General features: G+C 44.2%; 1 protein-coding gene across 2 annotated transcripts in view; it reads right to left on the bottom strand.

Moving 5' to 3' along the window:
- ECM1 (extracellular matrix protein 1) overlaps window positions 1-8,113 on the bottom strand; it is a 73,842-nt gene extending 65,729 nt beyond the window's left edge. The window contains exon 1 of one of the 2 annotated variants that reach the window (XM_068253239.1): window positions 7,938-8,113. In XM_068253239.1, coding sequence (XP_068109340.1) covers window positions 7,938-8,004 — 67 coding nt within the window. In that variant the 5' untranslated portion in view covers window positions 8,005-8,113. The remainder of the gene's footprint in view (window positions 1-7,937) is intronic. The other variant, XM_068253238.1, reaches the window with a different exon arrangement.
- Between the last annotated feature and the right edge of the window lie 6,493 nt (window positions 8,114-14,606).

Below are 14,606 nucleotides of genomic sequence, written 5' to 3'. Positions count from 1 at the left end.
GTCCGGGCTGCGTTCAGGATTTCTCCAACATGCAGCATTTTTCCGGAACGCAGCTCCGGCCGCCGCACCTGACCCTGAACCTGACCATTTTCCCCGCACCATAGGAAGTGATGAGAAATGGAAGTTTCTCATCACACTGGCAATAGGAACGGATGCTTACGGCACCCGTCCTTTGCCACATGGGGGGTCCAGGCATGGACAGATAGGGGCCCCCACTCTCCCCATGCCTGTCTCTGCTGCGGCGCCTGTTTAAAGTACAGTATCGGCAATCCGGAAGTGTTACTTTCCGGATGCCGAACTGATACTTTTTTGTTTGCAACCTGACCGGATCCTGAGGGATGCGTACGGCCCCCCGGACGTACGGCCCGGTTTCACACAAAACGCTAGTGTGAACCGGGCCTTATACATGGGGATATACAGTACTTTGCATGAATATTTTAGGTAGTTCCCCATATTACATTGGTAAGACTGCATGGACACGTTTAGCCTATGAAAGGGAAATAGGACCATAGTAGGCATTGGATTGTGAGCTCCTTTAAAGAGGGATTTTTTATTTTATCTATTTAAGTATTTATATAGCGCCAACATATTACGTAGAGCTGTACAGAGTATATTGTCTTGTCACTAACTGTCCCTCAGAGGGGCTCACAATCTAGTCCCTACCATAGGGCTCGTTTCCACTATTGCGGTGCGGAATCGCCTGGATTCCACCGCTGATGAAATCGCATGCGGATGCGATTCCGCATGCGTTTTTTGCCGCGAATTCGCATTGGTGAGGGTATATGCGATTTTAACCATGTCACTGCCTGTGTGAATTTACATTGGTACCTATGCGAATTCGCATGCTAATTTGCGGCAAAAAACGCATGGGGAAAATGCATGAGATTTCCCTATTAAATACATTGTGTGCGATTCGCCTGCATTCCACACGCAGGCGAATTCTGAGGGCTCTGCCGTGCAGAAAAATCCTGCACAGAAAAACGCTCCGCACAACGCACAAGTGGAAACAGGCCCATCCATTTGTATTGGCTGTGCGAAGATTCGCGATAGTGGAAACGGGCCCATAGTTATATGTCTATAGGTGCATACACACACACACTATTGTAACAAACGGGCAGACGTTCTGCCGACAGTAGGATGTGTGTACAGTCTGTCGGCAGACTGATAAGACTGTCTTTGACAGATCCGCTCCCAGCGGGAGGGTCTGATGGACCCGTTGTTTGTTACAATAGTGCGTGTACGCACCTTATGTATGTATTGTGTAGTGCATGCATCATAATCTAGAGCCAATATAGGGGGAGGCCAAATAACGTATCTGTATGTTTTTGGGGAGGGGAGGAAACCCACACATACTAGGGGAGAGCATACAAACTCCTTGCAGATATTGACCTGGCAGGGATACAAACCGGGGACCCAGCGATGCAAGGCAAGAGCGCTAACTACACCACCGTGCTGCCCATTGTCAGCCACAAATTCCATTTGCCCACTGCTCTGTGTTTAATATGCAGCCTGGAACCTTACCCTGAACTGCAAGCACTCCAATCTACTCAGAAATATTTCTGCTGTAGAAATTATTATCACAGTCGGCCTGGCTCTATTCGTTCCATTGCCAACAAGGAGGAGGCTTGTCATCACCCATTCCACATTCCTGCTGCTCACTGATAGGTTGAGGGCAGTTTAGTAAGCTTCTTAAATCTATACTGTGCTCATATGTGTTTACAAAACACGCTAGCTATGGCAGTGCAGCTTCTAGGAGGGAAAAAAAAGTAAAGGAGGAAATGACATCAGCATTGGCTTTAGTCAGAGGGAATTAAGATGGCAAATGCCTGGAACAGAATTCTCTTCATTTGCTATATAAAATTCACTGAAATCAAAATGTGGACAGTACAATAGATATGTAAGTAAAACAAGTAGTCATTTACTTATATATGCATTTTTTCTTCCTGGGATAGTATGGCTGTCCCTGCAGCTTTAAGGTAACAGTTAGTGACAAGACTACATACTGTGAGCTGCAGAAGACGTCAGCACTATACAATATAAGTACTACATAAACTGGCACCGATAATATCAAAGGGCTGCTGATGGTCAGCGGTACCGATTTATCACAGTCCAATTTGGGTAAGGGTAGGAACACACTAGGTAGAATTGCATATGCATTTTCCACTATGTGCTATGTAAACCGCATATGCGATTCTGCCTAGCGTGTTCCTACCCTCAGTGATACATTTTAGTCATCGTTCAGGATGGTCAATGACATGGAAATAATTCTGCCTTGCATTAAAAACTGAATGCAAATTATACGCAGCTTGGAAGTAGAGCAATTAGAATCAGCATCTGACCGGCCATATTCCAAATCAATATGTCAGCAAGAAGTATTAGCATCTTCTTGAGCACCACCAGTCAGTCAGTGGTCATTATGAACAGGTCGTCTGTGTGTGGCAAATCTGACAACGCTGTACAGTGCATACAGCCCCATATAGGACTAATGACAGCTCTGATGACTTTGTCTTGATGGATTGTCGGAAGTTTTGGTGGATTATAGGTAGAATATTCAAGTATCCATGCAAAAGGTTGAAATGACATACGTTATTGAGACTCCGCCCCCACATTTCCTGTTCTAAACAATGTCACCGCAATTTTCTGTCAAATAAATGGGTCAAACTGAATATTTTATTATTTAGTATTTATATAGCGCCAACATCTTCTGCAGCGCTGTACCGAGTATATATTGTCACTTAACTGTGCTTCAGAGGAGCTCACAATCACTACCATTGTCATATGGCTATGTCTGTATCATGTGGTATATGTATTGTAGTCTAGGGCCAATTTAGGGGGAAGCCAATAAACGTATCTTTGTTTTTGGCATGTGGGAGGAAAATGGAGTGCCCGGAGGAAACCCACACAGACACAGGGAGAACACACAAATTGCATGCAGATGGTGCCCTGGCTGGGATTTGTACCAGGGACCCAGTGCTGCAAGGTGAGAGTTCTAACCTCTACTTCACTGTGCTGCCTGATTATTTCCAACAGGTCCAATCTGATTTCCAATTGTTTTTCTGATCGATTTTGTATAGAAGTGATTAGAAAAATCATCACAAAATCAGACCGGACCTGTCAGAAATAACTGATTCGACCCGTCTGATGGGAAATTGCATAGTGTGTAGCAGGCATATATGGTTATGGAGTGTGGTACACAAGCAAAAGATCTATTGGTCTGATAATCTAAGCAGCTATTGGTTCACTTGATGGCCCATCTTGTAATCAGATTATTTTACAGTCGCCTAAACACTACAGCTTGAAGCTAATGATAACTACTGTTGATTCAGATGTTGAGTCATTGGGTATGACCACAAATGCACTAACATTTATCTGATCTGATTGTTTTGGGCAGCAGCCAAGACACTGCAGTGAGATTTGTAGATAGAGAAAACAATCAGCTGTCTATAACAACATTGCCATTGTTCCTGGATTCAGCTTGTTTAAACTGTAAATACCATGATTAGTAGTCCTTGTTTTGAATCAATGTGTGTAAATATTGAAGGAAAGGCAATCAATTGTTTATTAGAAGCTAAAAAGTCATTTCTCTAAAGCTGGGTACACACGGTATGATTTTCCGTGCAATTTTCCGAACCAACCGTTTTTTCTGCTCAATTCTGCGCTTGATTCTCTTATTTTCGCTCGTTTTTCTTATCTTTTTCCATTAACTTCTATGAGAAATCGAGCGCAGAATCGGTCGGGAGTAATATCGGGCATGAGGGATTTTATCAATCGGATGCATCTATCGCAAGGAAAATCGTACCGTGTGTACCCAGCATAAAACAACCAATCAGAAAATGGCAAAGTGTGTAAATTGGCCAAAACAAATCAAGAATTTCTAGACAATTCAATCAAGAAGCACTATTCTAAACTTAATGCTGGGAATACACCATGAGATTTTTTTGGCAGGTAGATGGTTCAATAGATAATTTCCAACAGGTCCGATTTGAACCACCATTGTTTTTCTAATCGATTTCTCACAGAAGTAAACAACAATCGATCAGATTTGGAAAGCTCTTGCTAATGCAATGCTATGGGTGATTTTTTTATAAAATCACGTTCATGTGAGAACAACCTCATGGCAGAACATTAGCAAGAGCTTCTAAAATCACAAGTCCCTAAAAAGCTCTTGCGCATACAAGTGGACCCCAAGATTGTTTACCTGGCACGCCATATCTAAGCAACAGTGAACCCAGAGCAAACTGTTCCTCTCTGTACCCAGTTTGCAGGCACCCACACCATCGCTGTGGCAGCGTCTCTACTCTGTCACAGAGGCGCTTAACTTGTGCTTAATTTGTTCGTGACCACTGACTGTTTATATCCCTACCTATTGCCTGATGAAGCGGGTTATACCTGCGAAACGTGTTGCTCTTTTTTGGGGGGTTATACAATAAATTGGTTTGTCGATATTCACAGTTAATGTGTCTGCTTCTTGGAAGTCCACCAGTGCTTCCCAAGCATTTTAAACTTTTTAGACGATTTTTACCCTGCTGGAAATTCAGATCGGACATGTTGGAAAAAAAAATCGATCTGGCAGGTAAATCTGCCAGAAAATTGTATCGTGTGTACCTAGCATTAGGCATTCAGCACTGTTGTAGGTTTATAAACAGAAAATGAGGAGGTACCGCTGGTGGTACAACCTCCACTACAAAATACACAATTCTTCTGAAGTTGGAAAATGAACACAGGTTGCTATGAGCTGCATCACTGTTTTTACTGAATGTCCCGGTTAGAAAATAATCAGCACAAATGCACAAGGAAAGTAGGACATACATTTAGATATAGTTCATACTGGGAGTGCAAATCAGATTTTGTGGGATGAAATTTTGCGTTACCCCGATTTGCGATTATCGTTCCATAGAATGAGCATCACAATGCAATTTCCCCCAAAATGCTGCATGCAGCGAGTTTGCAATTTATGCAAATCGCGAACACTGCCGTGAGAATGATCTAATAGGGATACATTAGCCAGCGATCACCAAAGCGTTGAAAAACTCTGTAGTGTGAAGCAGCCCTTAACCTCCCTGGCGGTAAGCCCGAGCTGAGCTCGGGCTATGCCGCGTAGGAGGATTTCTCAGGCGCTGTTGGGACGATGCGCCCCATTCAAAGTGCTGTGCGTGCAGCCAGCACTTTGCTAGCCGCGCGCACAGCTTGATCGCCGCCGCTCTGCGGCGATCGCCCGCACGCAGCGGCGAAAGAGGGCCCCCCCCCGCCAGAGCCCTGCACTGCCCGGACCAATGAGTTCCGGGCAGCGCTATGGGCTGGATCGGGTGCGCCTGACGTCAGGACGTCGGTTGACGTCATTCCGATCGTCGCCATGGCGACAGGAGAAGCCAAACAGGGGAACGCGTTATATACGCGCTCCCCTGTTTGCTATTGTTGCCGGCGACGATCGCACTAGAGGGACACATACGCCCTCTAGTGGTGTTTCATGTAGCTACCACTCTGGTAGCTTTACATGAAACAAAATAAAAATAAAAAAAAAGGATTTTTGCCCATTTGGCAAAAAAAATTAACCGCCAGGGAGGTTAAAGGCTATGAAGCTTGAAAACATAATGTAAAGCTCTGCTTCAGCACTGCAAAGGTGTGTGTGTGTGTGTGTGTGTGTGTGTGTGTGTGTGTGTGTGTGTGTGTGTGTGTGTGTGTGTGTGTGTGTGTGTGTGTGTGTGTGTGTGTGTGTGTGTGTGTGTGTGTGTGTGTGTGTGTGTGTGTGTGTGTGTGTGTGTGTGTGTGTGTGTGTGTGTGTAATTTACGGTACCCGCTCGCCTTTCCCTCAGTAAAGCCGGCTTCAAGGATTTTGCCCTAAGTGTTCTGGAGCTCTGTGGCCACCCCCACCTGCGTTTCCACATCCCGCCCCCAAGCTAACAGATGGCTGCCAAGCTGGGGGCGGGCAGTGGCTGCGAACTTCGGAAACACTTTGGCCAGCCAAGTGGGTGGCGGAATTTCTGATGTATATTGATTTCCAGGTAAGGGGTGTGTTACTGACCCGGACAACTTCTGATCCTTGCAGTGTTGAAACAGAGCTTTACTTTAAGAGCATTTGCAATTGCGTTTTGTTAATGCATTTTTTCCAGTAATTTCCCTATTTCAATGGTGTAAAATACAGTATCATAATAAAAAAAAAAACACATCAAAAATGCATGTAAAAAAATGGTAGCCAGGTGGCACGTTATATATTAGCTAAAAGGTGGAAGGAAAAAGTGCCAATTGATTTGCCAGCCTGGTTTGCGGAGATGTGTTACTTTTGGGAGGAAGTTGATGGGGAAGAGATGGACCCATTAAAAGAAGGTAAATTAAAAAAAACTAAAAGCCCTTTGGTTGGACCTATTATTAATGAAGGGGGAAGAATTAGGAGGAATGAGAGGTGAAGAACAGGCTGATACATGGAACGTATGATCGATAGTAAGTGGGGAGTGAATGTGTGTGTAAGATGGTGGATGGAAGAGATGATAGGGGTAGGAGTGATTGAGTTGGGGGGCATGGGAGGTAGCGGCTATAAGAATGGGCCTTAGCATTATGTTTAAAATTATACTTTTGTTTGCCTTCTGCTTATTATATTACTAAATAAAGAAAAGAGAGGAAAATATAGTTGAGGCGCGAACTATGATGCAAATTAAAGAGCTAGACACTGGGAGTGTCTCAATGAAGCCCGTGATTAGGTCTTGCAAGGGCAAGCTGAGTTCGCAAGAAAGAAAAAATAAATAAATAAATGCATGTAAAAACGCAGTCCTTTGCATCTCCATTGAAATATATTATGTGTGTTTTATGTGCGTTTTTGCGAAATATGCAGCAAGTTATGAGTTTTGAAAAACACACATTGTAAAATGCAGACATAAGGGTTTTGTTTTTTTTATGCAGCCCATAGACTATTATTATATGCAGAAACGCATGCGTTTTTTCGCACTGCTGGCCATGCTATTACTGATGTGAAAGAAGTTAATAAAGCCTGGGTGGTTGGTACAGGTGACCTTTAATGGTACAATATTTTCCTCAGACGTGATCATGAAATAGGATTTGGTGGATTGTAAGTAATCAGAAGTTAATATCGATTGTACCCATAAATGGGTCGACTAGGGAACGTTCTCTCTTCAGATACGATCATAATATCCAACATGCCAATCGCCAAAATTCTTTATTCCAATCGACCATAGAATTGTTTTACATCGATTTTCTCCACATACTGCAAACTTTTCTTCACAATTTGATCATACAAATCCAACTGAATGATCGAATTTGAAGAAAGAATAGTACAGTTATTGGGCACCTTTAAGCTATAGTCCCAAAGTTCAACACGTGGTCTGTACAGTGCCACAAGGAGTTTGTATGTTCTCCCCATGTCTGCATGGGTATCTTCTCACATCCCAAAAACATACAGAGAAGGTAATTGACTTCCCCCTAAAAATTGCCCTAGACTACAATACATACACTACATGATACATACATGCATGCATGCATGCATGCATGCATGCATAGACATAGGACTATAGCAGGGATTAGATTGTGAGCTCTTCTGAGGGACAGTTAGTGACAAGACAATATACTCTGTATATCGTTGCGGAATATGTCAGCACTATATAAATACTAAATAATATATAAATGCTAAATCATAATAATGGTACATATGCCTGGGAAATACCTTGAGCCTGTCATAGTCAATACATTGCAGTTTTAAATAAATAAAACATGATAAATCATATAAAAAAAACCTAAATAAGTATTTATAATTCATTGAAAAGGCATTTTTTATTTAGCATTTATAATAAATTACTTAGGATTACTCAAAGGGCATATGGGTCAAGGGGTACTTGACATTACCCACAATAGAGGGTACAGTACTTATCTAGCACAGTCATTGAACATCTAGTGTATTGCCTCACACATCACGTGACAGGGCCGCCTACCTGCATGGAGGAAGCACAGGCTGTGTATCCAGACCGCCAGTATCCACACTACGCTATATTGTCTCATTGCTGCAGACAGTCCTTCTCCTCAGACAGTAGAACCACAGACCTCCTCAGCTCCTGGGCGAGAATGAATGCCGCCGCTGGCTGTCCCTGGCATATAACAGCTCAGATCCTCCCATCCACTAGTGTGTGACTCACAGGCTGCAGACACTCCCACTTGGCTGCTCTGCTCTTGTGATTTCAGGACGATTGCAGAGTCCTGGGTTTAGATGGCTGGTCTACCTGACGGTATGATGCCAATAGAAAAAAAGTTATCTGACTAATCACATGTTGTAATTGATCCCTTAGCTGTGTCAGCTGACTGCCACATCAGAGAAGTAATTGGTAAACACAGGATGTTAACAATATGTCTGTGTCCATGAAAGCAGGAAGTAGACAAACTTCAGATTTATTGCAGGACTTGTGTCAGCTGTAACAAAGAAATGTTTTTCTTTAGAGGTTATTATGCTGTTGCTTATCTTTTGGAGCAGAGAGGAAGTTCTGAGTTCAGGTCCACTTTAAAAAAGAAAGTAAAGGCCTGGATTCATTCTTTTTTTTTTGTTGGCCTTTATCAACCTGGCTTGTGAATAAAACAATGTATAAGAAAAATATCGGCTGTTGTCGTATCTGCAGAAAAATACTTACATAAACCATACCTCCCAACTTTTTTAAATCAGAACGGCACCTTTAAAACCCGCCTCTGCCGCACCTTGTTCCTAAGGAGGAGCTGTGCATCAAATATATGTTAAAGGGGCACTATAGCGAAAAATTGTAAAATGTAAAATATGTGCAAACATATACAAATAAGAAGTACATTTTTTTCCAGGGTAAAATGAGCCATAAATTACTTTTCTCCTATGTTGCTGTCACTTACAGTAGGTAGTAGAAATCTGACAGAAGTGACAGGTTTTGGGCTAGCCCATCTCTTCATAGGGGATTCTCAGCATGGCTTTTATTCTTTATAAAGATATTCCCCAAAAAGGATTTAAACAATAATGCTGGCCAGCTTCCATGCTTGCTACGCAGTTTTGTGGCAGTTAGACAGAGAAACTGCCATTCACTAAGGGCTTTTGAAAATAAATAAATCCCTGAGAATTCCCTATGAAGAGATGAACTAGTCCGAAACCTGTCACTTCTGTCAGATTTCTACTACCTACTGTAAGTGACAGCAACATAGGAGAAAAGTAATTTATGGCTCATTTTACTGTGGAAAAAACATACTTCTTATTTGTATATGTTTGAACATATTTTAAATGTAAAAATGTTCTCCATAGTGCCCCTTTAATAAATGATCAAGAGACAGATCTCTCTCTGATTGGAGAGAAATCTTTTGACTGCCCATACATCGGAGGACGATTCTGGATCGATTTCACCATGAAATCTCTTGTGAATCGGCCTTGTGACACCGCCTCACCTAGGAGGCACTGTCACCTCTAATGTAAAATGTGCCCTATGTAGTATAGTTTACCTGTCGGTATCCGCTGGTAACCATGTGGGGCCCGTGTATGTGGATGGAGCCAGTGGTGGACACCGACTGGTAAAGTATACTGCATGGGGCACATTTTACACTAGGGGGGATAGCACCGAGGGTTCTGTCACGTACGTCGCTCGTCCTGATATCGTTTGTGGTTACCGCCATGCACCCGACTGAGCATGTCGGTCCTACATCTTGCAGCATGTCTGATCGATACATGCAACCAATTTCGCCCCAGAATTGGCTGTATCGTCGATCAAGCATCCTCTTGGTGGTACAGATTTTCATCCGATCCGGTTATCATCACATCCGATGGTCAATCGGCCACCAAGTCGCCTGATGTATGGCCACCTTAAAGGATACCCGAACTGACATGTGACATGATGAGATAGACATGTGTATGTACAGTGTCTAGCACACAAATAACTATGCTGTGTTCCTTTTTTTCTTTCTGTCTGAAAGAGTTAAATATCAGGTATGTAAGTGGCTGACTCAGTCCTGACTCAAACAGGAAGTGACTACAGTGTGACCCTCACTGATAATAAATTCCAACTATAAAACACTTTCCAAGCAGAAAATGGCTTCTGAGAGCAAGAAAGAGATACAAACTGAAATTCTTATCAGTGAGGGTCACACTGTAGTCACTTCCTGTCAGGACTGAGTCAGCCACTTACATACCTGATATTTAACTCTTTCAGACAGAGAAAGAAAAAAAAGGAACACAGCATAGTTATTTGTGTGCTAGACACTGTACATATCCATGTCTATCTCATCATGTCACATGTCACTTCGGGTATCCTTTAAATCCAGGGACGTGTCACGTAACTTACAAATCACAAGACCCCCATGAAAACTTTGATGACGCCCCCCAATGTTCACATCCTTTCCCTTGCCTACCCCTGGTGATCCTCACAGTATGGGGGCCCATCTTTCAAGGGTCATAAAACAAGCAGTGATGCTCATCCGGATTCGAACTTTTTTACGCTATCCGGCCGGATCCGGATCCCGGATACCTGGGCCCAAATCCGGATAGCTATCTGCGGATATTTGGCCGCATAACCAGGACATCCACGAATATCTGCAGATATCCCGATCCGAAATACTGTAACTAAGGTGATGATGTCTCCTGGAGCCAATCAGAGGGCTCCCAGCAGAAGCCCTAGCAACCAATCACAGAGGGGAACCCTGGCCAGCCCCACCTGACCTCATTGAGCCAATCAGAGGACTCCCAGCCTAAACCCTGGCACTCAATCACAGAAAGGAACGCTGGCCAGCCCCCCTGTATAATAAGGAGGGCTTCCATGATGAGACAGATCTTTCTAGCTTGCTGAATACTCACTGAGAGACATGCTCCAGTGCTGGTGGCCTAGCAAGGGCTGTAAGCCTGTACACAGTTATAAACCTAAAGCTGTTCAGTGATTAAACCCTTCACTACTATCACTACACTATTGTTAAATCGTTCATTAGCTTGATTGTCTCATAGTGTGACAGTTAGAGTGTGTGCTCCAGTGCTGCTGGGCCAAGGGCTGTACACAGTGATAAGCTCTTCAGTGATTAACCCCTTCCCTATCACTACACTATTGTTAAATCATTAATTAGCTTGATGTCATTTGTGTGACAGTCAGTGTGTGCTGCATGCAGCTGCTATGTGTCTGTGTGTGTGCTGTGCACAGACCAGGCCAGCTGCTGCCTGCTGGCCAGGTATTAGCCTTAGGTATAGGTTAGGGATTAGGGGACAGGATTACTGTGTTATTGTGTAGTTAGTACAGCAGTCAGTGCTAGTAGTTGTTAGAGCAGTAGTACCACTGTGTTAGCTTTCTACAGAACTGCTGTGCTGTGAGCAGTGCCAGTGTGACAGTTAGTGTGCACTAGTGTCTTCTCCTCTGCTGTCTGACTGTCACATGGCACTTGCCACGTGGCACGTGTCACTTTCCACTTGCCACGTGGCAAGTGCCCCATGACACGTGCCAAGTGTCACGTGACACTTGTCAAGTGCCACGTGACACTTGGCAAGTGCCACGTGAGACTGGCTAAGTGCCAAATGCCACGACCAGCATGCTCCTGGGACACGTTACACCTGCTGCATTGCCCTGCTCCTGCTGCCTGTGCAGCTCCCACCGCCAGGCCAGGGTGCCACAGGCCACTGATACCACCTAAATTTTCTTTTTGGGGCGGGGGGGAGGGGGGGGTTTAAGTCCCCACATCATCAATTAGTGTTCCCCTTTAAAAAATAATGATGCTACATGCCTCATTTACCCTTAAAAACGTTTTTAAAACAATTTAAAGGGCACTTCCGTTTTTTCTATCCGGATATCTGAATCCGGCCAGATAGCCTGAATAATGCGTTCGGATATGCGCATGAACGCGGATATCTAAACATTCGGATATCCAATCCGGATTTTAAAAAGTACAATCTGAGCACCACTGAAAACAATCCGTAATCATCACACCCATAACAAGTGTAGCCACAAAAATACCTGATCTGAAAGATGGACCTCTATATCAGAGGGAGTAAAGTAGTAAGGCTGCTCCCCTGTAGTTACGCCCCTGCTTCAATCCTCTTACTTTCACTGTCTCAGGTTTACTTTAAAAGGGATTTTATTGGTAGAAAACTCAGGATAAAATGTGAATTGAATATGGGCTACGGTTTCTGCTGTAACGCAGAGTTTCTCGGAAATGTAGACAGGCATCAGATGTTTCATGGTCACATGCAACTGACCTGCCTAGCAGGTGAAACTGGAGAGGTTAGGAAGCAAGTTTTACTGCAGTGGCAATCATGTGACCCACGACCACTACTTTGCACCTATACCTAGTTTATATGCGCTTTGAGTCCTATGGGAGAAAAGCGCTTTACAAATGTTATTGTATTGTATTGTATATTCATTTATCATTCTAAGGGTGGCCATACACTGGTCGATTTGCCATCAGATCGACCAACAGATAGATCCCTCTCTGATCGAATCTGATCAGAGAGGGATCGTATGGCTGCCTTTACTGCAAACAGATTGTGAATTGATTTCAGCATGAAACCGATCACAATCTGTGGAGCTGCCGCTGCTGCCCCCCTCCCCCCACCGCATACATTACCTGATCCGGCTGGCGCGAGTCCCCCGGTCTCCGCTGTCTTCTTCTCTGCGCTCGGCTCCAGCTTCACTTCCTGTCCAGGGAAGTTTAAACAATAGAGGGCGCTCTACTATTTAAACTTCCTGCCGGGACAGGAAGAAGTGAAGCCTGCCAGACTTGGTGCCCAGCGGAGAAGGGACAGCGGTAACAGCGGGGACACGCGCCGGCGGAGCAGGTAATGTATTGCCGCTGTATTGTGTCGGTCGTTGGACATTCGAACGGCCCTATTGACGCACTCCCGACCCGCCGGCGATTGAGCGAAATCTTCCGCACAGACAGGAATGACGGTCAACGTTTGCGCATCAGTTTCACAGCAGATACGATCACAGTGATCGAATCTGCTGTATATCGGCGGGAAAATCATTAGGTGTATGGGCCCCTTAACTGCTATTGCCATTTGTTTTTGTTTGTTTTTTTCAATTATAGATTTAGTTGGCCCTTAAAGTGTACCTGAGATGGGCTGTGTGGGCGTATTTATACTTACCTGAGGCTTCCTCCTGCCCCATTAGGTGCGTTGGTTCCCTCGCCATCCTCTCCGGCCACTCTGTTCTCTTGTAAATCCCCCAGTAATCCAGCATGCTGCGGCCAGTTGTGTGCTGCTGCACATTTGCGGCCCGGACGCCTGTGCACCGTGCTACTGCGCAGGTGCAGAACACTCCCAGCTGCAACTAGGGATGACTGAGGATAGTTTTCGGAGCATGGGATTTGGCAGAGAGGGTTAACTTACCCATGTTATCACCTCTTGCCACTGTGTTGTATGTTGCTCATCATTTTCCTGACACTTCCGCCTTCATAGCCAGAAGTTGGAAAGACAAAGCGCAGCATCCATTACAGCAGCGAGAGGTGACAACGTGGATAAGTTGCCCCTTCTGCCGCAGAATGTGCCCCCAAAAACTACGGGACATTTTGCTAAACTGATCTTACTCATCATCGGGTGAACATTTCATACAAAATTGATGTGTCAAGAGGATCTCCCCAGAAATACTGCAAGTCTTTGCCAACTCCTCCCGCCTATGAGTGTAACATTTATGCCTGGCCCATTCTATAGGACATTCACATTTTTTCCAGCAACTATCTGTTGTCCCTGGGTAACTTAATTACATGTTACATACAAACTGCAGAAAATGCCCTTGCCACTTCTTCCATGAGGTGTCTGATAAAAAAAACAACAAAAAACCCAGTAAAACCCCCCAAACCCTAAGTTCACAGTGATGCGTTGCGGTGTAATGGTTTATTTGCAACATGGCTGGCTGCACTGCAACACCTATGCGACATTCCCAGTTTGGGTGAGTGTGTTGAGGTAAAATGGAGTGTGACATTGTAACATACTGCATGCAGTGCATTACCACAAAACGTGCCCATTGCCAGTGAAACATACAGTGAAGTATCTAGTCAATGAAAAGTATCTGATGCAATGCTTGGATATCGTGCAGCGCCGCTTTCCTGTCCTGCCGTTACATGGAATGCAACTGAAGTCACACTGTGCACCTAGCCTAAGGGCCGGGGCCTTCTAGGTATAGCAAAACGCAATCGCTAAGTGCTTTTCATAGCAATTATCGCAGCATTTTCCAGAGCGATTTAGGGTCATTTCAAAGCACTTTTGAATTGAATGCTAGAAATGATGGATGAACATCGCAAACCTTTTCACAAATGTTTGTTTGCGGTGGACGCATTGACTTTAATGGCATCCCCGGCAAACAAATGTTTGTGAAGCGATCGCAAAAAGTTCGGGAACAATCATTTGCGTGGTTTGCCTATCACTGCTAGAGATTTGTACAGCAATTGTGATTTCCTTTTTTTGTGGCTTTGGTAGTAAAATCAACAGAATTGCTTTGTAGTGTACAGTGATTGAAAAGCAATTTTGCAGTGATCCTATACTTTGCATGGAAGCGCAATCACTCCAAAAATGCTGTAGGTCCAGCGATTGCAATCTGGGGAACCACAATGGCACCTGTGGAATCACCCCAATTGCCTTTCATTAACCTAGTGCTTTTGGAAACACCAGTGATTCTAAATCGTAGCTGAAATAG

This window comes from Hyperolius riggenbachi, chromosome 9 (assembly GCF_040937935.1).
Source record: "Hyperolius riggenbachi isolate aHypRig1 chromosome 9, aHypRig1.pri, whole genome shotgun sequence".
NCBI classification, from domain to species: Eukaryota; Metazoa; Chordata; class Amphibia; order Anura; family Hyperoliidae; genus Hyperolius; species Hyperolius riggenbachi.
This window is presented reverse-complemented; position numbering and strand designations above follow the sequence as displayed.